General features: G+C 39.9%; 1 protein-coding gene and 1 non-coding gene across 3 annotated transcripts; both read left to right on the forward strand.

Moving 5' to 3' along the window:
* The first annotated feature begins 51 nt into the window (after positions 1-51).
* Positions 52-27,800, forward strand: Dcaf13 (DDB1 and CUL4 associated factor 13). 2 transcript variants are annotated; one of them, XM_028766181.1, is made up of 11 exons: positions 52-219; positions 4,663-4,862; positions 5,340-5,447; positions 9,271-9,360; positions 10,425-10,580; positions 14,805-14,882; positions 15,905-15,987; positions 19,075-19,239; positions 24,529-24,664; positions 26,095-26,258; positions 27,615-27,800. In XM_028766181.1, the coding sequence occupies exons 1-11, from the start codon at positions 150-152 to the stop codon at positions 27,700-27,702; spliced, it is 1,338 nt and encodes a 445-aa protein (XP_028622014.1). In that variant the 5' UTR covers positions 52-149; the 3' UTR covers positions 27,703-27,800. The 2 variants fall into 2 exon arrangements, with proteins under 2 accessions (XP_028622014.1, XP_028622008.1); XM_028766175.1 differs by having other exon boundaries at positions 73-219; positions 26,095-26,361; positions 27,615-27,758.
* On the forward strand, positions 10,187-10,351 carry LOC114622075. The gene has a single exon (XR_003711544.1). It is a non-coding gene; the product is annotated as a U1 spliceosomal RNA (small nuclear RNA).

Here is a 27,800-nt window from a genome sequence, read left to right on the forward strand (position 1 = left end):
GCCGCCGGGTCCAGCTGAGCCATCCGGCTGCTACTCTACGGAACCACGTGACAGGAAGAAGCCTGCGGAAGGCGGAAGTAGTGTGTCTGTGTGGGTTAAGTCGAACCCGGCTTAAAGGCTCGTGGAGTCCGAAACCCAGAGCCGCCAAGATGAAGGTGAAAATGCTGAGCCGGAACCCTGACAACTATGTCCGCGAAACCAAACTGGACATACAAAGAGGTGAGAGGAACTGGAACCGAGGAAGCAGCGTCCTCCCGGATTCCTTGGGTCTGACCAGCTTTCGAGCAGTAAAAGGGGCGGGAGGCCAGCGCTCTGGTTTTCCCTGTCCGCGTAGGCGACTGTGTCCACACAGGGCTATTGAGGAACAGAGTTGCAGATGACATATCCCTCTAAGTCCTTTGTGAGAATTTTCCTCTAGAGGGAAGTAGTTCTGTATAGCAAGGGTGCTTCCAGTTTTCTCCTGTCAGGCGTTCTCTGTTCAGGTTTCTAGCTGTTGGAAAGTGGAGTTTTAGCCAAACTCATGAGTCAAGCGTTCAAAGTTTTAAAAAAAAAAAGTTTTAAAGCTGTGCTTTGGACATTTACTAGTTCTGGGTGTGGGAAGGAAACAAGATGAGAAGAGATTTAAGGCAGCTCAACTACTCATAACTACTCTTGAGAATTTGAGGAGAGAATAGTTAGGATGAAGTTAGTGAGTTTTATTTACTGGTTTGTTTCTCTTAGCATGCTGACCGTTTATAAATTATTTCTTGGTAACAGACATGAGAGGAGACCACTCTTGTCTGAGCAGACCATTGTAACTGAAGACAAGAATAGATATAACTAAGGCATAAAAGTCATGCCCTTAGAGTAAATGGGAGTGATAGTGACTCTTGGTTACTAGAGGTTCTCCCCTTTCCCTTCCCCTCCCCCAGCATTGCTAAGGGTGGTATATGGCCCCTTCTCCCAAGGTGTTTTAACATGGTAATATTTCTTAAATGAAGAGTAGATTTGTCACTATGGTTTGATATTGTTTTGAGTCTTTGAACCTCATTGTTTTTTTCCTTCCACTTTCACCAATCAGTACGTTGCTGGTTAGATAGCTATCATGTTTTATATGTGCTTGGCCCAGGGAGTGACACTATTTGGAGGTGTGGCCTTGTTGGAGTAGGTGTGTCACTGTGGATGGGGGCTTTAATACCCTAGTCCTAGCTGCCTGGAAGGGAGTATTCTGCTAGCAGCCTTCAGATGAAAATGTAGAATTCTCAGCTCCTCCTGCACCATGCCTGCCTGGATGCTGCCGTGATCCCCCCTTGATGATAATGGACTAAACCTCTGAACCTGTAAGCCAGCCCCAATTAAATGTTGTCCTTATGAGAGTTGCCTTGGTCATGGTATTCCTTCATAGCAGTAAAACCCTAACTAAGACAATGGCTTACATTACCCTTGCCAGTGTGGCTGAATTTCAGGCTCTCTCTTGGAGCTATACCTATGAGAAACTTTCTCTCAATCATAATCTTTACATACTTATTCCCTGAACTTGTCCTTTCTCTTGCATTTCAGTATCGTCTTCTGTGTTTCCAATACATATTGTTTGGATTTCTGTCAGTGCTTATCACATTGTCTCATGATTATTTGTTGATTAGCAGGCTTTCCTATCAGACTGAGCTTGTAAAGAAGAGGAAGAATCATATTCTTATATGCACAATGTTTAGACAATAACTCACATTAATAGCTACTTTGTAAGTGTATGAGTGAATGAATGAATGAATGGGTGACAGCCTGGACACAGAATCTTATGCTAGGAGATACAGCCCTATTTGTTAGTAACATCTTTTTTCAACAGTATCTCCCTATTTTTATTTCTATAATAGAAATGTAATAGCAAAACAGAAGAATAGAATATTTGGAGTGCTATAAAATATAAAACAAGAAACACATCTGTTATATTTTATTTAGAGTTATTTCCTTGTAAATCTTATGCAGGATTTAAATACTGGGAAAGTACTTGTGAAGCTTTATTTTTGAAATATCCTCGATAATTTTGATGTGTCTAGTTAATGTGTAAGAGCACCTTGCACAAATATATGTAGTTTTATATGAGTTTTAAACTGTGGTGTCCAGCGCTTATGATACGTGGCAGGTGCTACATTAGTGTTAGTTTTTTTGTCTGTGACTAGATGAATGTGTTGGAAGTAGATACAATGATTGTGATTTAGAAGACAAAGAGAATATTATAAAGGGGTACATGAGGTTTGGGTAGATTTAGGTGAAAGTTAAGTCCTGATGGAAGGGCTGTTTTATAGAAGGAGAGTACAAGGTTGTTTGAGGTGACAGGGAGTGAAGGTGCCTGAGCTGAGCTCCGGAAGTACTTGAAGCTGATGAGACAATGAGACCAAGTTGTAGAAGACCAGAAAGGGGCTTGAACTTAGTTTAGTACCTCTAAAGGTAGGTGCGTGCTTAGACTCTCTATTACAATATGGGGATACACTTAGGACATCAGTGTTTAAATTTGTATGCTAAAAAAATAAACTGAACCAGGCTTGGTAGTTCATCCTTTAATCCTAGCACTGTAGAGGCAGAGGCAGAGGCAGGCAGAGTTCTGAGTTCCAGGCTAACTTGGTCTACATAGTAAGTTCCAGTTTACATGGTGAGTTCTAGACCAGCCATGGCTACATAGTGAGCCTGTGTTTACAGACAAACAATATCTATTTATGTGGTATTTAATGAACTTACAACCTCATTTCAGCCATATGTTGTGTATTCTGGGCAGAGTAGAGTTGACAAGGGAGGACTTGATTCTACCTTTAGAATAGCATAGCATATTACGGTTTATATTTTTCTTGTGGTATAATAATTTATAGATCGAAAGGAAAGACTAAAAACATTTGTTGTTGCAGTAAATTACTTTAAAAAATCTTGTGCTGTTCAGAGATTCTTTTGAAAATACATGCTTGGAAATGTGTTTTCTGTTTAAAAACTTATACTGAGTGTGTTGTTTATAATGATAATAGATTTTGTCTACAAGACAGTATTTGGAAACAGCATGCACTACCTTCTTTTAACTAGTAAAGTATCAGTTGTAGAAACAGCTGTCGACATCACAGTAGATCAAACATTTCTAAATAGCTTTTGCAAACCTGGTGGAAATGATGACCAAAAAGTAAATACACTAAATAAATACTGCCAGCTCTAGAGCTGTCAGTGGACACCTTTCCTCTCCTTGGATCTGCTTATTTTTGTGAGGTACAGTCAGTTCTCATTTTGTTCAGCACTGTATGAACTAAACCAATGAGAGGTTCACTGTGCAGTCACCTATATACTACAGAAAAACATGCCAGCAAGAGCTCGGTTGCTGTATGCTAGCATCCTGTTGACATGGCACTGTGGGGAAGTCAGTGAATCTTTCTCCACTAAAACCAGATGTTAAGACGTACATTTGGAGATGTTAAATTTTTCTCTCAGGGAGCTTAATTGAAAACAAAATTTTAACAAAAACCAAGCATCTTTAATACATGCTTGTACGAAATATACCAGCTCAAAAACTGTGTTACAATGAGACATAAAATCTAAAGGTTTGAGGACTACTCCAGGGAGATTTTGATTACGAGAATAGCCTGTGCTCGATTAATCTGATAACAGTTTAAACTACTGCCAAATCAAGTAGAGTGAACCCGTAGTCCAGGTGTAAGGTACTCAGGGCTAACACTAAGTTAGCAGATCCCTGGAGGAAAGGGAAGGGTGACCATTTCAGTGAGGACGAGTGCTTGATCTTTGGGATTGGAGACTGTGGAGTGTGGAATTCAGGAATGGCCAAGGTTTGAGCTTTACTGCATGGTGGGTATGATGCACTGTTAGTACGGAGTCAGAAAGCAAGGATAGCAGGGTGATGGTGAAGGGAAGTGTATGTACTGTTGCACATTGAATTAGTTAGTCATGGACTTAGAATGAGACGGCATGTTTGGCAGACTAGTTAAGAAAGAACATGGCTCATAGGCAGGTTACTTGTCCCCTCTGTACCTCAGTCTCACAACTATATAGTGGAAGATAGGAATAGATGTACCCTGTGGGGTACTTTGGAAATAATGTAAGTTAAGGAAGTATCTGGAGTAGTGTGTGGAAGTCAGTGAACTATACCAGTGCTTTTCAGATAAGGGAACAAATGTAAAGTGTCCAATAAATAGCAGTTGTATTATTCAGTTAACATCACAGTGCTGTGTTTCTGTCAGTGCAGTGCTTAGCACCATGAGCAGCTAGCACAAGCAGCCTAGGTCTTAAACAGAAGGTCATCATAATGCTTGGCTTTGTTCCAAGTACTGTGCTAGACATAGGAGTACAAATGAACGATGTGTTAGAACCCCTACCCTGTGAGAGGTCACATACCCAGTTGAATATGGTAGGACATATAGAAGGGAAGCTGTGTGTGTGTATGTATAGATAATCTACTTATACAGGACTATATATCATGATTTTCCCATAATTTTGAAAAGGTCTTTAAGTGACTGGTGTACTTTTGTGTCTTTCATAGTGCTAGGCAGAAAACAATATTCCTAATTAAAGGCTTATTGAGTAACAGATTACATGATTAGCTAGGGTTTTCCACAAGAAATAGTAAATGTGAATTATTATTCAGAGAGATTGTTCTTAAATGTGAATTATTATTCAGAGAGATTGTTCTTATTCCAGTTCCAAGGAACTATGACCCTACTTTACATCCTTTTGAAGTCCCACGAGAATATGTAAGAGCTTTAAATGCTACCAAGTTGGAACGAGTATTCGCAAAACCATTCCTTGCTTCCCTGGATGGTCATCGTGATGGAGTCAATTGCCTGGCAAAGCATCCAAAGAGCCTGACTACTGTCCTTTCTGGGGCATGTGATGGAGAGGCAAGTGTCACTTTAAATCTTGTTTTAAACTAGCACACTCTATTACAAACCTCTTTCCTTTAGCTACTCTCAGTTTGACTTCAGTTTAATTCTTAGACCTAAACCGAAGTGATTAGTAGTTTTCCATCTAATCTTCAAATGGTGTCAGTTCAGTGGTGTAAGGTTCAATTTGACAGTATGTAAATTAATCATGTTTATAATAAAGGTATTTGAATTTTTCACAGAAGTTGTTATTGATGATTGAACACTTAATTTCCTAATCTGGTAAGGGGAAAGACTTTGAAACACTGTAGAATCAGCGGAGTATTTGACAGGTTGAGTTTTCTGTTGTTGATATATTTGTCCATGTACAGTACATTATTATAATCCAAAGGATTTTGGTTTTAGTGCTTGGTAGAGTAGTTCATAGCCCTTTCAATGTGGAAGTTCTAAAATATTTAACATTTAGAGTTCTCTGAATTTTCTGTTTTATCATAGGTTAAAATTTGGAACCTGACTAAACGACAATGCCTCCGAACGATACAAGCACATGAAGGTTTTGTACGGGGAATATGCACTCGCTTTTGTGGGACTTCTTTTTTTACTGTGAGTGTACTATTAACTCATTAAGTCTCAGCTGCACAGGAAAAATCTAATTGCATAAGTTATTTTCAAGTTCATTTATTTGTTGCAACGGCCTGTGGAGCTCATTAGTACTAGAGAGTTCATTAAACCTGGAAAAGTCCTAGTTTTCTTTAAGTAATCCAGCCTTACTCATACTTACTATTTTTGACCTTTTTATAAACAAGTGCTATACACCATTGAACTAATATGCTAAGCTCTGAGAGGTGTGGTTAATGGGATTAAGACAATGGTAGAATGATTGGCTTTCTGTGGAAAATGTTTAGTGCTAAGATGAATAATTTGTAGTGTGTCAGCAAGGACTCAGTGGGAAGCATGTGCACAGGGAAGAATAACTACATAGAGATCTGCCCTTGTAACTGATTCTGAGTGTGCAGTTTAGTAACCTTTGGTATGTTTATATATTGTGCCAGTTTACCTTGCACATTCATCAAGCTGTGTTCATTCAGCAGTGGCTCCCGTACCCTCCTCTTAGCCCACACAGAAGCAGCTCTTCTACTTTTGTTTCTCAGAATTTGGTTATTCTAGGTGCTCCACAGAAGTAGAATCATAGGAGTTTTGTATGTGCAGTTGCCTAGGCCTTACTCAATTAGCATGATGAAGTCAAGGTTCTCTATGATGTAGCATATGTTAGAAAAGTTATTTTTTTCAAGTTGCATAATATTAACAGTGATGTAGTTATACCACATTTCTTAACCCATTCATTTATTGATGAACTTTGAGTTTGTTTCTACCTTTTTGCTATTTTGAGTAATACTGCTATGAATATTGATGTATCAATACTAGTTTAGATTCACTGATGGGTTTTAAAACAGATGAACATCAGACTCCCTGCTGTGCTTTAAAATGATTGCTTTGAAAGCAGTACATGCTCAGTTTGTAGGCAATTCTCATTGTTTGCATAAGCAATAATTGGGAGCTTCCTGGTGAATAAAACCTATAAAAAATAGTGGTCAGGTTGAATGAAGTTTTGGAGGCTTCATGAGTCATTCCTGCCATGGAAAAGGAGAAGTCAGCAGTTACCAGCATGTTTAGAGGAGAGGGAGGGTCTGGTGTGATGAATTGGACTTGCTACAGGTTATTTGTGTGAAGCTGACTGTCCTTTATAGGTGAAGTTCTGGGACTTAGAAGAAAAGTCAGAACTTACCCTGGCATCATCACTACAGAGTTAATGATTGAGATTATAGTATGACATCAGTATGAGGAAAATGTAAAAATAAATGATGTCACGGATGTGGGACTGAAGAATGCCTCTCCTTAATGAGGAAAACACAGTAGCCACAGAGCAGATAGAATTGCGTGACCCAGTGAATGCGCTATAGATGGTAAAAGGAATTGGGTGGCCAGCTAGAGCTGCCGGCAGCTAAGACTTCTGTTCTTCCCGTTGGCGTTCTCTGGATATTTGAATTGATACAATAATAATATCCCAGCCAGATTATTTACAGCATGTTTTTGTCCTTTTTTATGGAGCTGGGGATCAAACAAACTGTGCATGCTAGACAAGGCTCTATCATTAAACTTAATTTTCAACCCTACTGGATAATTTTTGGGGAACTGTGGTTATATTTTAAAGCATTCAAAATGAATAAAGCCTTCTTAAGTATCCATCAATAAATGACTAGATATAGAAAATTTTGGTATATGGATATATTCAACTATTAGAAAAAAGGGAAATCCTGTCTTTTGCAGCAGTGTGGATGTTATGCTGTGTGATATAAGCCAGCCATGAAAAGAACACTATAGCATCTCGCTTTTATATAGAGCATAAAAGGTCAAACACTTTAGTCCTAGATTGGAAGCTGCAGGGGAAAAGGCAGAGATGTTATTCTGAGACTAGAAACTTTGAGATAGGCAGAAGTAAACGTGTGTGATACAGTAATAGACGTACATTTTAAACTGAAGCCTGGAATATGGCACATTTTGAGCATCACTAATAAAAAAATCTGAAATCTAGGACACTCTTTGAGCCATCAGTATGATAGCAGAAGTGAAAGACTATAAAACTGCTTCATACACAGAGAATTAAAACTATTGTATGAAATTATCTTCAGTTAATGGGTCTGAAAAGTTTGGCCTTGAGTCTCCTACCCAAAGTGTTTATTAGGTACCTATGTATGTGTACTGCCAAGTCCAGAGCGGTTCTGGTTCCATGTTCTTCAGATAAAGCTGCTAACTGTTGTGTAGTAGCACATACATGATTGTTTGTGTTATTAACCACAAGCCACATTCTAGTGCACATTCTGTCTGAGTTCTTACTTCACCTGTCTCAAACATGGCTACTAAGCATCCAAGTCTAAATTACCAGTTTTTTGACTCACTTTGATTTGGCCTGAGGTAACATTAGTAATCACTGTTAGGTTTCAATATCTCTGTAACTTTAGCACAGTGAGAAGGAATGATCTTGTGGGATGTTGAGAGCTTCTCCAGAGGTCTGTAGTTGGGTTTGAAGGCTAATAAGGGAGTAGTTGGATGACAGCAGAGAAGGGCTCTGTCTACTTTAAGATTATACAATGGTGCCTTCTCAAGAGCATTTTCATCTGTTTCCCTTTTTTTTTGCATTTGAAATGATCTAAAATGTATTGTGTATTGTATTGGCTCAACTTACTTTGCTCATCTTTTTATGTATGTGGCGTGTGCATGTATATGCATTCGTATGAATTATGTGTGTAGAGGAGGTTAAGGCAGGAGAATGGTGAGTTTAAGGCTAATACACGCTACATAGTAAGCTCTCAGTCTCAGTCTCAGATACTAGGACTCTTTCTCAGTAGCTCTCACTGGGGGGCAAGTCCTACTGGCAGCCTTGCTTTCTGGATCCCCACTTCTGAATTCTAAGGCTGAAATTACTAGAGAGCTGCCATGCCTACACAACATTTAGATTGGTTCTAGGGACTGTTCTTGCTTTCGGGGAAATGCTTTAACTGCTGAGCTGTCAGTCTCCTCAGCCCCTACTTTTTGTGTTTTGTTGAGACAAACCTTGGCTTGTCTGAGACTCACTATGTAGACCTGACTGGCATCCAACTCACAGACATCCACCTGCCTCTGCCTCCTTACAGCTGGGATTAAAAAGCGTGTGCCACCACATTGGTAACAGAATTTAAAAACAAAACTATTTTATGTCTATGTATGTGCCTTGACTATATGTAAAAGGACCACATGCCTACAGGCGAGACTGGAAGAAAGCATCTGATTGTTTAGGGTCAGAGGCAGTTGTGAGATGGGGGTACTGGAAACCCACCCCAAGACCTCTGCAAGAGCACCAAGTGTTCTTAACCTCAGAGTTATCTCTCCAGCCCATCCCAGCGCTCCTCAATGTTTCATTTTGTTTTTCGTTTTTTGGGAGAGGATAGCAAGTCATCCTCCAGCTTACTATGTAGCCTCTATTAGCTTTAAACTCACCATCCTCTTACCTTAACCCCTGAATGCTGAAATAATAGGTGTGTGCCACCAAACCAGGGTCAGACTTTTCCAAATGATTGATCTTATATTCCAATATCTGTATTATAATACATTTTTATTCTGATTTGAAATACTATTCTCATGTAACCTAAATTTGATCTGTTCCTATCCTTTTGCTTTACTCATACTGGGGTTTGTTTGTTTTGTTGTGGGTTTTTTGTGCTTTATATATTTGTTACAGTTTTTTATGCTAAAGTAGAAAATAAATGCATCAATAAACGTGAAAATGAAAGAATGGTATATGTTTCTATTTGAAATGAGATACTTGGCAATTTGATATTTGTGTTTGCAATTATTGTCATTAGAGTCATCATAAAATAACTGTGTCTAGGTTGGAGATGACAAAACTGTGAAGCAGTGGAAAATGGATGGACCAGGCTACGGAGAGGAGGAGGAGCCATTGTACACAGTGTTAGGAAAGGTACAGAACACATTGAATGATGCTTGGCCTATTAAAATTCTTTATCTTTTTTTGTAATTCCAAAAGGGAAAAAAAGTAACAGCTCAGAGGGTTTATTTTTAATAATTGGCTTGCTAAAACAAGGTTTAAAAGCAACATTTTGTGTAATTAAAGTTCTTTGAAGCTAAAGAATATGAACAGCTCTTTGGTGTTCTTTCTAATAGAGTCTGATTTCTCTATAGCTAATAAATACTGGCTATATTAGGCCTTACAGATCATATAGGGAATGCAATGAAGTATTTTCTTAAAGGAAGGTCACAGAAGAAACTGTGTAAGGTAAATGTTTGGAAAATAATGGCTTAGTTTCTCTCTGGTTTTTATCATCATAGATCTTATACAAAGCTCAAAATTTCTCAAGGAAACACGGAGTAGTATGTGCTTCTTGTATAATCTTACACTTCTCACGAGTTGTTCTCTAAGTCAGATGGGGTTCAATAACAGCCTAAGAGTGATTTAGAACATTTGACTTACATGTTTTATATAATGAATGCTGATATTCTTACATTAAGCAGACAAAATTCTGAAGTTAGGTTTAATCTTTAGATATGTGCATTTGAAAGCCACCATTTATTATACACCAGTGTATATGTAGGTGATGTTTCAGGTCTTAACAAATTCTCAATATTCTTAAAAGGAAATGGAGGTAGGATGTGTGTACAAGATGGAAAAATGTCCAGGTGGTAACAAATTAGTAATTCCAAAGCAAACTTGATTCATTTTTATAAAACGCCTTAGCATTTTATGATACTCTTTTGCCCTTTAAGGAAAGGCTTCAAAGAATTTCTTTAGACTTACCCTCAGGGGAGATACCATGATCAGTTAGGTGTTTTCCCAAGGTGAAGCTCACCTATTGCATTCTGGATATGCCAACCTTGTGCCTTTCCAGATGTAGGCAACTCAGTTGCACAGCTTGTGGCAAAGGGAGGTGGGAGAAGTGGAAAGAAGTTTCTTTGTAGGAAGAAAAATTAAAATATGTTGATTTAAAGTCGTAATGAGCCTCTGTGACACCCTCTTTGCTTTTAAAGACAGTGTATACTGGCATTGATCATCACTGGAAAGACCCAGTCTTTGCCACATGTGGACAACAAGTAGACATTTGGGATGAAGAACGAACCAGCCCCGTGTGCTCGATGAACTGGGGATTTGACAGTATAAGTAGTGTTAAATTTAATCCTATTGAGGTAATGGTCTTTTTAATAATATGTGTTCTGTTTATTGTTTGACATGAAATTTTATCTGTTTAGGAAACATTTTCTACATTTTAATGGCTTTCTAGCATTTAATAATTTTTCTAAGTTATATATATGTTCTGTAACATTTCAGCTGCTCGTCAGAGTAGACTCTAAATGAATACTTGTTTCTTTTTGGTTTGGTTTTGAGACAGACCTTGGGTGGCATAGTCTGGTCTGGAGCGTGTCATCTTTTTTGCTCAGCCTCACATTAGCCTTATGTTTCCATGGTTCCCACGCTGGTGCTCCATCAGATAGTACTGCTGTGCTCTGAGGAGAACGCTCCTTTGTCGTAAGCCTCTTGGAGGTCAATGAGTGTGAGCATTGAGCGTGCTGCTGCGTTTACAATAATACACATGACCTCTAGTGGGCTGGTTTTCTTCTTTTGCTTTACAGTCTGAGTTTCCTAGTTTTTCCTAATCTAATACAGACTTGGAGGTCGGCTATTGTATGATATGTTTGTATGTGAACTTGAGAAGAGGGGCCAATGAACTAGAGGCCAATGTGTCCTTGGGCTGCCGATCTTTCTCTGCTGTTTTTCTGAATACATAACAATAAATGACCCTCATTGTCCAGAAGACTCAGTCAGGATTCTTTTCCTTTCATGCTAATAGGAAGTTACCATGTTAATTTCTGTAAGAGAAAATCCTGAAATGCAAATGTCATATTCAGAGACCCAGCATGGTTGAGAGGGAGGAAAGGTTAAGCTAGAGTAGCAGAGTAGACTGACTATTCCGGGATGCTGTTGGGACAGGATGTGCTGCAGTAGGGTGAACTTGGGCTTGAAGCGTTGCCAAGAGGCCAGCAGACAAGGCTACCCTGCCCTAGCGTGTACCTGTGTGCACACTTCTGCATGAGGTGACATACAGGTCTAGAGCAGGGACTGCCAGTGTACTCCCCTGCACGTTATAAAGCCTTTCTAGAACACAAGCAGACCCTCTTCCTGTACTGCCTACAGCTGCTTTTATACCACACTGGAAAAATTGAATGATTGCTCTGGGAATCACATGGCCCATAAAACGTAAAATACTTACTTTCTGGCTTGTTATGGAAAAAGTTTGTTGATCTCAGTCTAGGATTTCTGTCTGAGCTATGTCTTCCTGGATGCACCTTCCTCTTACTTCCCGGTGTTCACTTTAGTTGTGGAAGTGAGGTCAGGCCTTGAGAGGTAAGCCAGCTTTACAGAGCATGGCCATGGACACGAGATAAGATCAGGCTACAGATACAAATACTATGTTAAAGCCTGCCTTACCACCTACCTCAGCCAAGTCATAAGTCTCTGTATTTATTTATGTTAAAATACAGAGATTGATTATGTTTCTGATTGTACTTTATAGGTTTATTGTGAGCATAAATTGTGATATATACATATATATATATATTTTTTTTTTTTTAAACAAGGGTTACTTAAGTATAAGATGGCATTTTGTCTTTATCAAAACAGCAGTAAACACAGACAGATAGTGATTTCTTCTTTTTGAAGGGACAGACAAATATTACTTTTCTAGTTTGATGAACATATTAGAAGAGCTGATGATCAATTTTAAAATCATCATTACTGCTTATGACTGTTTGACCGTGTTTTTCAGACTTGCCTGTTTAGTATCTCCATTTGTCCACTGGCTTTTTTCTTTGTAATCTTATGAATTGACTTAGTGATAAAAGCAAATCATGTACACGTCTCTTACCCTGTATTAACGCTAATGGGAAGGGCAGGGCAGACTGCCGTGAACAAATAGAGTAGAGTTATTTCCTCTATTCATCAATAATTAATTTTATGTTAAAATATTAAAGCTTAAAATTCTGGTAAAGCCAGAAGTTAATACTGAAAATTGCCATATTTTGCAGTGTGAAAGTTTAGGTGGAACTTTTTGCTATGTTCATATCAAAGTCTTTGTTTTAGAAATTGACCCTGGGCATTTCAAGGTTCTGGGCTAATATCCAATAATCAGTGAGTGAATACCATGTGTGTTCTTTTGTGATTGGCTTACCTCACTCAGGATGATAATTTCACAGGCCACATGAAGCCCATAAAAAAGGAAGACCAAGTGGGGGTGATTCGGTCCTTCTTAGAAGGAGCAACAAATTACTCAAGGGAGCAAATATGGAGACAAAGTGAGGGACAGACCACTCCACCTGAGTATCTATCCCATGTGCAATCACCAAAGTTAGATGCTGATGTGGAAGTCAGGAAGTGCATGCTGATAAGAGCCTGATATGGATATCTCCTCAGAGGTCTCCAAGAGTCTGACATACTCAGAGGCAGATGCTCACAACTAGCCATTGAACTGATCATGGGGTTCTCAATAGAGGAGTTAGAGTGAAGAATGAAGGAGAGTTGAAAGGATTTGTGGCACCATGAGGAAAGCAACAATACCAACCAACCACAGCTCCCAGGATCTAAACCACCAGCCTGGGAGCACTTAGGGAGGGATCCAGCGCTTCAGTTGAATATGTAAGAGTGGAGGGCCCTGCTGGGCATAGGTGGAAGAAGATAACCTTGACCGCATGAAGGCTGGATGCCCCAGGGGGTGGGAATTTTGAGGGTGGGGAGGTGGGAGTGGGGGGGGTTGGTTGGGGTTACAACCTCCGAGAAGAAGGGGGGGGGGTGAGGGGATTGGGGGTTCGTGGGTGGGTGGGGGATGGGGTAAGGGGACAACATAGGAAATGTAAATATAACATCCAATAAAAAAAAAAAAGAAAAAAAAAAAAGAAATTGACCCTGGTCTTACCAAAGGTAACATTATGAAAAGCCAGGAAAGGGTAGGAGGTTAAGTGGCAGCTAAAGGAGGGCTTCGAAGGCTTTTTTTTTTGAGACAGGATTTTGAGAAGAAGGGAGGCCAGATCATAAACATTAGCTTATGATATTTTATTTAAACTGTGTGCACACAGTAGGAGTTAGCTGGCCACACAGTTATTTAGTAAATAACTCTTCCTGCTTTGTTTGCAGTAGGGAGTAACATTAGGCAGAAGCCAAGAATTATGGTACCTGGAACCATGAATGAGGAAGAACAGTGTTAGAGAGAGTGGGATCATGAGCTGGAGAAGCGGTTAGTGGGTAGAAGCGCCTGCTGTATAAGGAGTACCTGCTGTCCAAGCGGTGCCTGCTGTCCAAGCGGTGCCTGCTGTCCAAGTGGTGCCTGCTGTAAGCATGTGAACTGAGTTTGGATCCCAGCACACATGGAAAAGCTGAGCACAGTGGTATGCCTGTAACCTACATTAGCAGTCAGCCTTTTAGCCAAACGGTGAGCTGCAGGGTCTGTGAGGGACTTTCTCAGAAAATAGGGGATGGGTAGGGGGACCAAAGAGGTGACTCAGTGGTTAAGAGTACTTGATGTTCTTATAGAAGACCTGGGTTTGGTGCCCAGCCCCCACATCGTGACTCACAGCCATCTGTAAGTTCAGTTCCAAGTCATCCAGCACCCTCTTCTGAGTCCAGCAGCACCAGGCACGTATGTAGTACACAAGCATACATGCTGACAAACCATTCACATAAAATAAATGAATCCTAAAAGGTTTTTATAGCCATAAAGTGACCGACTTAAGAGGTGGGGCGACAGCTCAGTAGGGAAGCACACTTGCCTACATGCCACCAGCCTGAAGCCTGAGTCTGACTCCTGGAACCCATATGGTACAAGGAGAGAACTCACACCTGTAAAGTGGTAGGAAATTGAGTGTTTAGGAAATATTGTCATATAAACGACTGCCTGATTTCATCTAATTATAATAAAAGCTACATTCTCACATTACAGGGATGTTGTTATACTTTCAAAAAATAACCAGCCTTAAATGTCAAAAGTCATAAAATTGTTTATACTTTTGATTTGCTGATGCTACTCCTAAAATTTTATATTAAGGAAATAATTCAAAAGAAGAGTTTAAATGAAGAGTTAAATTTTTACCGGTGTTGTAATAGTTAAAAGCAGTTACTTAGTCTTAAGTTGAAGAGCAGGTAAGTTAATTGTGTTCTTCTATATTACTGGAGAGTTAACCATGAAAATACATTACTTAGCTGAGATTAAGGGTGATGTATTATATCCTTATAAAGTAGGATTGAGTGTAACAGCTTGCGGGTTTAACATCAATGTTAAAGATAATTAAATAATTGTGCTTTGAATAGACATCATTTGCTTCCAGCCCTGGCTTCTAACTGGTGATTGTTTCAATTATTTTTAGACATTTCTCTTGGGAAGTTGTGCCTCTGATAGGAATATAGTACTGTATGATATGCGGCAAGCTACTCCTTTGAAAAAGGTGGGTTTCAGTCTTGTCTTTGTTTTATACAATTCTGTATATCAAGTGACTGAAAAAAGTGGAATCAATATTTCATAGTTCTGTTTTTTTTCATAGAGTTGTTCTCAAGAATGATGGTGCTAACATTCAGCTTTCCATTGATTTTTAGACTCTTTCTTTGTGGTAGTCTTGGAACTCACTGTGTAGACCAGGCTGGCCTCACACTCTCAGACATCCACCTGCCTCTGCCTCCTGGTGTTGGGATTAAAGGTGTGTGCCGCCACGCCTGGCTTTATTATCGTCATCATCACTATCATTATTATAATTTGTAAGCTGCCTTCTGCATTTATAGTCACTCTCCTCCTCACCAAGGAAGCAGTTGTGAAAACATGAAAGGAGCCGTCAGTGGGCAAGTGCCCGAGAGCGAGCGAGCGAGCGAGCCTTGTACAGTAAACGTGGGTTTCTCTTTCCTCTTCCCCAGTGCATTGAGAAATACTACAAGTTGCCAGTCACCAAAGGTCTTTTCAGATCCTGCCTTGTGAAACCTCTCTTCTGAACTTTAACCCTAAGCTCACTATTAATTTTGTACCTAACTATTATGTGGTCATTTGTATCTTTAAAAAAATTTTAGTAGCTGAGCAGTGGTGGCGCACGCCTTTAATCCCAGCACTTGGGAGACAGAGGCAGGCAGATTTCTGAGTTCGAGGTCAGCCTGCTCTACAGAGTGAGTTCCAGGGAAGCCTGGGCTATACAGAGAAACCCTGTCTCGAAAAACAAACAAACAAAAAAAAACCTAATATATCCTTCAGTTTCTAAGTAAACAGTTAACCATTTGAGGTTTAGGAACTAGGTGTTAAATATTGTTCTGCTGTTTATACTACAGTCTGTTCTCAGAAAACAGTCACTGACTTCCTTCTCCACTGCTCTGCATTGTGTACTGTGCATATGAAAGTATTAGCGTAAATCAGAAAAAAAGTAGAAAATTTACTCATTTTGTATATATTAGTTTTGTAGTAATGGGATAATGTAACTTCCTTTCTTAGGTTATCCTGGATATGAGAACAAATACAATCTGTTGGAACCCTATGGAAGCTTTCAACTTTACTGCAGCAAATGAAGATTATAAGTAAGTGTCTCTCCTTTTAGAAACTTACTCCTAACAAAAATGGCTCTGTCACATTGCCTTGTTAATATAATGTATTTCACTTGGTAAGTAAACTTTCATATGCAGTCATTTCTTTTGCTCAAAATAATCTTCCAAATTGGAGAAGAGATTTTTAGAAAAAATATTTTCTCAGATTTTAGAGTAACTTAGACAAAGAATAGTAGACTAACATCTATGGTACATCCTATTTGCACAATTCATAATATAGCTATCCTTATTTGCTTACGTGCCAGTTAGGGCTGCTTTTATTTTGTAATGCCTGGGTTGGATTGTTACAGTAAATATCTCAAGGCTCACTTGACCAAACAGAAGAAACTGAATGCTCTCTTATGTGGGCCATTGAAATAATGATGAGACCAGCAGGTGTGGAGGTGCATAGCTATTTCTGTAGCACTCTCGAGGTTGAGGCAGGAGGATTGAGTTTGAGGCTACCCAGGATTCTGTGGTATGGTCAAGGCCAGCTGGGGTTCTATAGAAAGACATTGCTTGAGAACAAATACAAGCAGTAATGCATGGCCCACTCATGCTTTGTTAGAAACAGTATCTTTTTCACAAGTATGTGTGATGCCTCAAGTGATGATCATGTGGTCAAACTGTTTGCTGTCATTAAGCTAGGCAACATGATAGTTCAGATTTTACCTTAATATTTGCAGATATTTTCTGTGTCTGTAAAATTGGCTTAGCAGACTTGTTTTGAACTCAGAGATTTATGGTTCCTTATATAGTGCTTTACTCTTGTTGACATTGAACATTGCTGTCTCATTTTATCTCTTTACTATTGTCATCAGGTAAGGTTAACAACCAGAGAGGTTAATCTAGTGAAAATTATGTGTCAGTCTTTTATGTTTTTAATGTATTTTATTATTTTTATGTTCATTCTTAATGTACCTTTTGAGAAAGTACAAGCTTGTTGGTAGGTTTGACTTTTAGATTTTCTCCATTTAAAATTTGCCCACCAGGGCCTGGAGAGATGGCTCAGAGGACTTGGCACTTGCAGAGGACTTCTGGTCTCAGCCCCCACGTTAGGCACCTCACAATGAACCACCTGTAACTTCTGTTTCAGGAATATGATGCCCTCTTCTGGCTTCTGAAGGCGCCTGCACATATGTAGTGTACATACAGATAAGGAAGCACCCACATACACATGAGTAAAAATTAAGTGTCCAGTGTATAGATATGACAGCTTGTACATGGGACTACAAGGTGCTTTCATCCAGCAACTAAAGTTCTCCCTGTACTGAGACGAAGCAGAGGTGATTCCTTAATTAGCAATGCCCAACCGCATTGAAGCCTTTGCTTACTGTAATGGAGGCTTCGAAATGAAATGTGCTGTTACCAATTAAGGCAACCAAAGACAAGAGTAATACTGCAGCATGGCGACCTCTCTGCTAAGATTTCTAAAGTACATTGTGAGCTAGCTGTCTGCTAAGATAATCTTTTTTCAGAGCTGCTTTGGAATTTCTCATTTCTTCCCTTGGGAAGATTTATATACAGTTCCTAAAACAAAATATAAGTCTTATAAGAAATGGCTGCTAGTTTTCCAAAGTTGTCCTTATTTTTGAAATATTTTTGGTGATGGCATACGCCTGTAGTCCCAGCATGGGAAAGCTGAGGCAGGAAGGAGGCAGTGTTGAGAAAAAACTGGGTCTGTGGCTGAAGAGCCACGCGAAGGCTTCCCTCAGACAACATGGATCCTTTTGTGCTGTCTCTGTTTTGTATCTTCATTTTTCTTTTAATATTATAATTTTGAATTAAAACTTAAATTCAGGTGTACAGCAGCTGATTATTCCTGTAGAAAGTATGCAAATCATTTAAACTAGCTCAGTGCTATGGGTTTATTGTTCGTAAGAAAGGTTTAGAATAGAAAATTGCCTGAAGAATTCCCATAACTCAGAATGTTAGGCCTTTCTGTCCACATGAATTTATTTGCTTGGAATTTGGACAGATTTGTATTTTGTTTCCTTCACAGAATGACAAAACAATTTGTTTAGAAAAAGCAATTTGCTTAAATAAAAGACTATAGTTATTTTAAGGGGAGTTTCTGCCTCACTGTCCTGTTTAGCTCCCAAATAGCAGACACAGAATCCTGGTATTTTACTTACAAGCTTCTGGGACTGTGCTCAGCAGGTTCCAACTACATCGCAGCCATAAGCCCTGTATTACTTGAATTTTGTGTCTCGCTTGGTTACCATTCCATGTGTGTCCTCAGAGCCACATGATCATGGTTCGTCTTACCTCATAGCAGCCATCTTCTCTACCTCTCCTCTCTTCTTCTCATGGTTCCTACCTGAGACCCACATTCAACCTCAAGTTCCACCCTCCTCTCCTGCCCAATCACAGGCTCCAGCCTTTCATTGTCCAATCAAAGATTATTGGGAAGCATTCTTTACAGCACATTGGTCAATACAGTCCAGTTCATGTCCTGACTGCAACCTGATCTTGGGGTATAGAACTCAGTGTCTGAATACGCAGTGCACAAGACCAACCACAACAAAAGAGAATTATTTTTCCCTAGTTTGGGAATTGCCAACATAATCAGAATCTCCTGAGGGCCCTCTTCCAGAATGCAGGCAGCTGACTTCTGTCCTCACAGAGCAAACCAGCTCTCTGGCCTCTTCCACATTTATTTGTTTAGTGGAGGGGTGTTTGTGTGTGAGTGTGCATGCATGCATGTATGTGCACATGCACACCCATAGTGCTTGTGTGGAGTTGGTTCTCTCCTACCATGTGGGTCCTGGGGATTGCACTCAGCTCCACCAGGTGCACACAAAGCTTACCCACTGAGCCATCTCACTGGTTTGTTTTTTTTTGTTGTTGTTGTTGTTGTTACTGTTTTTTTTTTTTTTTTTTTTTTTTTTTTGGTTTTGTGTAATCTTACAAAGTAATAAGAATTCTCTGTAGCTTACCTACCTTACCTGTATTCAGAATCAGAATACTTACTAAGAGGTTCATTATCTAGCTAATATTATTATTTATACTAATCTCTTTTAATGCTACATATGGCTTTTTTGTAGAAATTTACATCTAATATTTAACAATGTTTTACAGCTTGTATACTTTTGATATGCGTGCACTGGACACTCCTGTTATGGTCCACATGGATCACGTGTCTGCAGTACTTGATGTCGACTACTCTCCGACTGGGAAGGAATTTGTATCTGCTAGTTTTGATAAGTCGATTAGAATCTTCCCTGTGGACAAAAGCCGAAGCAGGTATGTGCCCACCAGCCTTGTCTTGATAATCATGCATCCTTTCCTAGAAGGTGGTTGGGTATGTGTATGCGGTAGGGCTTACACCCATGTATTGTGACATGGAGCGTAGGCTTCTGCTCTATCAAATTAGGGCAAATCAGGTGGTTTGTTTTAGTGACTAGGAGATTATTTCTATATAATTCATAAAATTAATAAAAATTTAGTTTGATGGTAAAGAACTCAGATAATTTTTTTCTGAAAGTAGTTTTTAAAGCAATAAATAACATTCCTAATACTGTTTTTTATACATTCAAATCCAGCTCATTTAACCAGCTAAAGATGAGAAGAAAAAGCAGTTTAAGTTGCTAAACTCATTTCCCTCCTTTCTAGTTTAGTCTACTAGGTACTGATCCACATGGTATAGTTATTGGCAACCATGCTGATTAAGCCAGTTCAAAGTTTTGAGTCATTTTATTAATGGCCAGACCAACAGCAGGCTTGTGCTTCTGGAAAGTCTCTTGGTGACCAAGCTCGAGTACAACATTTTTAAAGACAAAATCTCAGTCACATCAGTACTCATGTGTGTGTATGTTTGGGGAGGGGGCGCATACTAATAACATCTGCTCTCTTCCAAATCTCAGCAGTGTATTCTGAAAACTGCATGACAGTTATTTTTTATTTGTTTGAGTTTTTTGTTTAAGCTTTTATATAACCTAGACCATGGTTAGGGTCAAGGGCAGTCACCAAAGCATTGCCAAAGCAGATATGGCTTATGAGGGAGATGGAAGGCTGAGAAGTAGTCTCGCAGACGTAAACAAAGTGAGGACAAGATACCATTGCCATAGTGATTCCACTGTGTACTCTGCACTGAGAGCTGGGAAATTCAGTGCTGAGCCATCACACTGTATATCTCAGTCTGTGAGCATATTTACTATTGTTCCTGTTTTTAAGATTTATGTTGTTTTCTACAGCTTAACTCTACTGCTTATTATATGTAACTCAGTATAGCATGTATGCATCCATGCATTATACCATAACAGATTTTTGTGTTGAGGTAATCTAGAAAACTACGGCATTCTCAGAGACTTCAGGGAAATTTTGTGCTTTACGTTTTGCTTTACTGGCTGACTTTGTGATGCTGAGGACTGAGCGTGAGCCCTTGTGAGAATGCTCTAGCTATGAGTTCTTCTCTTAGACCATTTTTTCCTCCTTAAAGCCTGATTCATGTGCTGTGGCTTACAAAGCACGTGCATACACTTTCTCCCTGTTCTTTAGTAATGGTTACACATGTTCCTAAACGTACACATAAACCAAAGGAAATTGAAACAACTGTTCCATAAACATTCCGATAGCTAAGCTTGGCAGCATTTATTCTTGGTACTCAGGAGATAGAAGCAGGAAGATTGTAGGTTGTTTTGGCTTGCTCTCTTGCTGTGATGAAACACCATGACCAAAAACAACTTGGGGGAGGAAAGGGTTTATTTGGCTTAGACATTTTAGTTGGTGCATCATAAGGGGAGTCAGGACAGGAACTCAAGGCAAGAACCTGGAGATAGGAACAAAAGCAGAAGCCATGGAGGAATGCTGCATACTGGCTTACTTCCCAGTTGTTCAACCAACTTTTTAATCACTCAGGACCACCTGTCCAGGGGTGGTACCACCTACAATGTGATGGATCCTCATACATCAGTCATTAAAGAAAATGCCCCACAGACCTTTCTGTAGCTCAGTCTGATGGAGACATTTTCTCAGTTGAGGGTCCCTCTTCCCAGATGACTCTAGCTTGTGTCAAGTTGACAAAAACTAACCAGCACACAGGCTAACCTAGGCAACCCCCTAAAACCACAATAAAACAAACAAAAACTATTGAAAGATATCAAAATATAAAAAATCAGATAACTGAATATATACATATGTGTACATATATACATATATACATATATACATATATACATATATACACACACACTTGTATGCACACATATACATACAAGTGTGTGTGTGTGTGTGTGTGTACCCTTTCTTGGTTAAGTGGCCTAGGCTTTCTTGACAGAATTGCATTTAAGTAAAAGAAACTGGGGAGTCATTGTATGTGGTGGGAAAGAGAAGGAGAAAGTACGTATGGAAAGGAAGACGACAGAACCTGTGTGGAGAGATGGGAGGTAGTAAGGGTGCTAGTGTCAGCACTATGGACACACTGATACCACGCTTACTAACTTTCCAGACATTGGAAGAATTGTTTTTAGACCTTTCACCTCCTTTTAAAGAACTCTTAAGAACATTCCCTTTGTGGTGCAGTTACTACAGGATGAAGCTATCAGACCATTATAGTGCAATAGTAGAATTTAGATCCTGATTCCTAATGACAAACTAGCCTTGCTCCTATAGTAGAGGTTTTCGGACCACCTGGAAAATGATGTTTGTTTTCTTGTCCCTGTCCTGACTCACTCTCCTTTGGGTGAGGCAGGGCCAGGACTAGGAGAACAAGCAGGGTGTAGAGGGTGGGGAAGGAGCTCCTTAATCTCGGAGTTCTGTGTTGGCCAAGCCTCTGCCCACATAGAAAATGAACACCTCCCTGAAGGCCCGCCGTGCTGTCACTATCTCTCTGTCCTAGCTGAGAGCCGAGAATATCTTCTCAGTCCTAGGCTGTCTGCTTAGCCAGAGTGTTCCATATTCTGACCTGTGGCAGTTGTATCTGTCTCACTCTCACTTGACTCACTGTGTCTTTCATCATTACCAGCAGACGGTTGTCATCCCTGTCATCACAGATGTGATGAGTCAGACGCACACTATTGAGGATGTTCTGATCGTGTCACTTATCACTGCGCATTTCTCCCTTGTACTCCAAAGTATATGAACGTCTAAACGCAGGTCAAGCTAGAAAGCTCAGCTGGTTCCACAATTGTAGAAAGGAATTCTCATATGCCATTGCTGAAGGATTGTGTCCTGTTGTCATGTGGGCAAACAGTCTTAGGCGAGTTACTTCCTGTTAGATACACGTCATTCCTCTCGTTCATGTTGAGCACTAGCTCCCGTTCATTTCCCATGGTCTTCTCTTCCGTTCTCTAACTACAGAGCTTGTGTAACCAAGCTTAGGCAATGCCTCGAATGCCTGTGTTTTAAGTGTTTACACCTGAAAGACTTTAAAGTGCTTGAAGTTCAGTCTTTGGGTTTAGGTATAGTTTTGTTTTGTTTGAAGAATATCTGGTTTTCCAGGTTGGCCTTAAACTTGCTATAAAACCAAAGATGAATTGATCCTGCCTCCACTTCCCAAGTGTGGTGATTACAGGCACACACCACCATGCTTGGTTTTATACAGTGCTGCAGAGCAAACCTAGGGCTTCATGCCTGCCGGAAAGCTACCTCCCAAGTACATTTGGGGGTCAGCTATATAGATTGTGCTGGTCCTTGAAGAGTACATTTGTTTTCATTGTAGAAAGTACTTGTCTGTTTATTGTGTCTATGCATGTTTGTGCACCTGCTGTGTGTGCACGTGGAGGTCAGAACCACTGTGGGACTCAGTGCAGGCCCACCCACAGTGCAGGTTCCAAGGTTTAAACTCAGTTCATCAGATTGGCAGCCAACTCTTTTGCCCACATGTTTTTAAATTTCAATAAAAACAGTATTTGGAAGTACGTGTCTTAGTGAGATTTCTTTCAGTATTTACTAAGCAAACAAAATCAATAGCATTCACATGAGAAAATAAATTTATTTTGACTATTTTAAGTTTTTAAAAGTTTCCTGATACACATTTTAGTGAACTTAATACATGTAGCATATTGCAAAAAAGAGGTTAAGAACTATAGAGTTTACCACTAAGAACGATTTTGAATTGCTTAAGTGCCTAGCCGTAGATGACTGGCTTCCTTGAGCAAGTAATATTTGATGGTTACTGAAGCTTCATTGAGTTTCCAGACGTAACTCATGGCACCCTGTGAAAAGTTTTATGTGTGTATGGCAAACGGCTTTTAAGAAAGTAGAGATAGCGAGCTGAGCATACAAAAAGCAGGGCACTGAAGGGAAGAAAGTCTTCTCATCCAAGCTTCATTGTAATAACCACTGTTCCCTCTTTAAAAACAACATTCTTGAGGTTCTAATATTTCATGTGTATCTTGGAAGCAATGAGCAAGGCCAGTTTGTGAGAGCACTTTGGATCAGTCTGTAAAGACAGGTTACAGCTGACGTGGTCGTCCTGTAGGTCCTACCTTACTGTGGACTTGAGTCCGTCCTGTCACCCCTTCTGCTTTTGGACTCCTTTGTTTTTTGTTTGGTTTTTCAAGACAGGGTTTCTCTGTGTAGCCCTAGCTGTCCTGGAACTCACTCGGTAGACCAGGCTGGCCTCGAACTCAGAGATCTGCGTGCCTCTGCCTCCCTGGGATTAAGTGCTGGGATTAAAGGCGTGCGCCACCACTGCCCGGCGTGGACTCATTTTTTCTGTATTTGGAATGAAGAAGTCTCATCTTAATTTCTCTGACCTTTTACTTGTTTGAAATGCTCTTCTTAACACTTCCCAATATAGTTCTCCTGTGAATTCACTTAGCTGTTTCACGGCATTTCCAAATAGGAGTGATGTGACATCGCCATGTATTAACTGATTCTTACCTCAGCCTATCAGACACTTTGCAGCCCTCTCTGCATTTTCACACCTGTAAATAAACTGGCACTTCAGTTAGGCTCAGAACAGTGTGCCCAAGCAAAATGAGAGCCGGGGTGCGCACACTAAGAGCACACTAGGGTGCTCTGTGTCGGCCATTGCCTTCATTTTATTTTCCAGTAAAATATCATTGAAGAGAGAGTGGCTGTTGATCCAAATTAAATTGGGGATGAGTAAATATTAAGAATAAGCCGTTTCTAACCAGAAGTGGTGGCACACTCCTGTAATCCCTGAACACGCAGGAGGCAGAGGCAGGCTGATCTTTGAGTTCAAGGCCAGCCTGGTCTATAGAGTAGGATAAGCTAGGACTACGCAGAGAAATGTTTCAAAACAAAAACAAAAAAAGGAGGAAGAAGGGAGGAAAAGCCAACTTTTGTGGAGTTTTGCTTAGTGTGTTTATATTTCTATCATTGGCAATTCTATCAGGCCGTCTGTTTGTTTGTTTGCTTGCTTGCTTGCTTGCTTGCTTTAATTCCCAAGCACTTAGAATAGAACCAAATTAGTTAAATTCAATGAAAATACAATGAATTGAAATTGAGTTGTCTTTTTATACTTCCTCCAGACACAAAAGTAGTGTTCTGATCATCAGAAGGCAGTGGTTAAAGAAAATCTGTTCTACAACTCCTAAAGATATTAACTTAATTTCTTTTCTACAGGGAAGTGTATCATACAAAACGAATGCAACATGTTATTTGTGTGAAATGGACTTCTGACAGCAAGTACATTATGTGTGGGTCCGATGAAATGAATATCCGGCTGTGGAAAGCTAATGCATCTGAAAAATTGGGTGTGGTAAGGCCCATTTTTCATTCCTTGCTTCAAAATCAGGTTGCAATTTCATTGAATATCATTGTTAAGAGCTTTTTGAAGTACTTAATTAATCAGGTTAATACCACTGTGATGGGAAGTTAGCAACAATAAAAGGGCTCACTGGTACTTTTTTTTCCTATCGAAGACATCTTCAAGGCTGGGGAGTTGGTTCATTTGATAAAGTACTTGGGAAGCAAGACCCCTCCCCTCCCCTACCTTCCCTTCCCTTCCCTCTTCTATTTCTTCTCTCTTCTCTATTTCTTCTCTCTTCTCTTTTCTTGTTTTTAAAAAGCCAGACATAGCAGCAGGCCAGCACTCTCAGCTTCATACAGAAGACAGGAGTGGCCCTGGGCTCACTAGCTAGAGTGGCTGGCCAGCTAGTTGAATTGGAGTCTTGTCTCCAGAAATAAGGTGGAGAGCGATGGAGGAAAATCCTGTGTAGACCTGTCTTCACAGGCACTGCTGTGTCTGTGCTCATGCACAAATACACTTTCAGAAGGGTTTATCAGTTCACATTGACACACCTGGGCCTCCCTCATTCTTTGTTTTCTCTGGTTGGACGGAGCGATGACATAGAGAGTGGAAATGTAGAATCTGGATGAACACCTCTGCTGTCTGTTAAAGCAGTAGTGACTGGACGTGTCAAAGGCTGCTCATCCCTGGGAGATCGTCTGGTGGCAAAGACCTGAAAACCTAAATCTAAAATAGATTCCATGAAAGTGCAGCTCTATCTGGGCTGTAAGATAATGTTTGACTTGGGTTTTCTTGTCGTTGTTGGTACTTTGTAAATGTCTGCTTTCCTGTGTGGACTGTGCAGCGTGTTTATGTGAGAAACAAGTACTAAGAAAGGAATGTTGGGTTTGAAATGATTTCTGCTTAGCCCTGGCAGAAAGGTCAAGCAGCAGTAAGCAATAATCAAAGATAATTCTATTTTAAGTTCAGTTGTCATTAGTTCACTATCTCGTATCTCCATTCATAATGGAATGTTCTAGTGTGTTTCTTTTATTCTTAGCATTGATAAACAAAACTTACGTATGGGGTTACATACTTCTTTTATTTTCAGGTAGTTAGATTTTTACCAAAACCTAAATTGACTACTCTGGATGCCTTTTCTGTGCCTAGTGTGCTCAACCTCTTGAGGGCAGCCCCAGCCTGCCCCCAGCCGCTCACAGCCGCCCCTGCAGTAGTGCTGTTTACCTTCTGGCATCTGTTGACCTTGTTGGTGTGCTGGCTGGAGAGCAGCAGGGGCCTGCAGACTGGTGTGAAGGCCCACACACTCACCGCTCACCGGTGATGTGGTTTGTGTGTAGTACAGTTGAATTTGGGGGAGAAGGGCAAAGGGGTGCTTTCTAGACTTTTATACTCAAGAAAACTATAAAGAATTTGAGATATCAAAATGCATTTGTTTCTAGCTTACATCACGAGAAAAAGCAGCAAATGATTATAACCAGAAGTTAAAGGAAAAATTTCAATACCATCCGCATATAAAACGGATTGCTCGCCACCGACATCTACCAAAATCTATCTACAGCCAGATTCAGGAGCAGCGTGTTATGAAGGAAGCTCGTCGCCGAAAGTATGTGTTGAGACATTTGACTCTTACCTCAGGACTCTTAGCTGTCTTCCTTCTCATCTCTGTCCTCACCATCATCAAGCAGAAACTTTCTCATAAAGGAGCGGTCAGTACACCGATGTGCTGTACACCGATGTGTGGTACACTGATGTGCGTACACTGATGTACTGGACACCAATGTGCTGTACACCTATGTGAGGTACACTGATGTGCAGTAACACTGATGTACCGTATACCAATGTATGGTACACTGATGTACTGTACACAATGTACGGTACAGTGTGTGAATGTCTTTTCTGGGCTTTCCTCACTCATAAAATCTCATAAGATTATGAAATTTGTCATTATTTATTTTTGAAAATGTTTAAAGTACAAATGAAATAAATGAGTAATCAAGAAAAAAAAAGCTCACTTCTCAGTTGGAGAAACAGAACCATTGTAGAAGAAGTACCTGGGCCACAAGCCCCTGGGTTCTGTCGCCATCATGGATGAAAGAAAGGAAGGAGTAGAGGGAAAGACTCACATTTTAAAACTTGTACAGGATTTTAAAATGTATATGTTGTGCTTAACTTTGGAATAGTGCAGGCTTAGGCCCTGTGAAACAAATTCAGGAAATGTTCCACTTTAAAAAATGACCTCTCCCTCCCCCTTTCTCTCGTGTGTGTGTGTGTGTGTGTGTGTGTGTGTGTGTGTGTTTGTGTCTGTGTGTGTCTGTGTGTGTCTGTGTATGTTTGTGTAAATGAATGTGTACATGTTTGTGAGTACATGTAGGCCAGAGGCCAAGGTCAGGTGTTCTGCTGTATCACTGTCTTACTGTTTAGAAACAGCCTCTCACTGATCCTGGAAATCACCTGTTTGCTGGACTAGTTGGCTAGTGAGCTTTGGAGATCCTCCTGTCTCTATCTCTCCAGGGCTAAAATTACCGACACATAATGCTAAAAAACAACAACAAACCAGTTGTAGCTAGGCAGTGGTGGTGCATGCCTTTAATTCCAGCACTTGGGAGGAAGAGACAAGCAGATCTCTATGAGTTTGAGGCCAGCCTGATCAGCAGAGCGAGTTCCAAGACAACCAGAGATACATAGAGAAATCCTGTCTTAACAAACAAAAACAAAACAATTCAATTGTAATATAGCTATTATTATGAAATACTGTGTATTTTCTAAATGAATTCAAAGAAGCTAGTCATAGTAGCACATATGTATAATCCCAGTACCATAAGTTTGAAGTCAGTCTGTACTGCAAAGAATTTTTAAAACTCGTATTTAACAATCATTTCTTTAAAAAACTCTAATATGTTTTTGCTGAGGTAATTTGTTATATACTTGCTCATATTTTATATATTTTGTTTATTTCTAGGGAAATGAATCGTCGTAAACATAGCAAGCCTGGATCTGTGCCAGTTGTGTCAGAGAGGAAGAAGCATGTAGTGGCGGTTGTGAAGTAACAATGCTTTGTCTTCCTACCAAACTCGATATATAATTATGTGCTACTTTTGATTTGGGAACTCTGTAAATAAAGTCCTGGCTCTGGTTTAATAGTAAA

The sequence above is a fragment of the Grammomys surdaster genome, unplaced genomic scaffold (assembly GCF_004785775.1).
Source record: "Grammomys surdaster isolate TR1022 unplaced genomic scaffold, NIH_TR_1.0 63, whole genome shotgun sequence".
In the NCBI taxonomy this organism is placed as follows: domain Eukaryota; kingdom Metazoa; phylum Chordata; class Mammalia; order Rodentia; family Muridae; genus Grammomys; species Grammomys surdaster.

What these genes read in the sequence shown, in the direction of transcription:
- Dcaf13 (XM_028766175.1), top strand. Translation starts at nt 150, where the DNA reads ATGAAGGTGAAAATGCTGAGCCGGAACCCTGACAACTATGTCCGCGAA. An exon ending in TGTACACAGTGTTAGGAAAG is followed by an intron (nt 9,361 to 10,424) that starts GTACAGAACACA and finishes TTGCTTTTAAAG; the next exon opens with ACAGTGTATACTGGCATTGA. An exon ending in CATCTGAAAAATTGGGTGTG is followed by an intron (nt 24,665 to 26,094) that starts GTAAGGCCCATT and finishes ATTTGTTTCTAG; the next exon opens with CTTACATCACGAGAAAAAGC.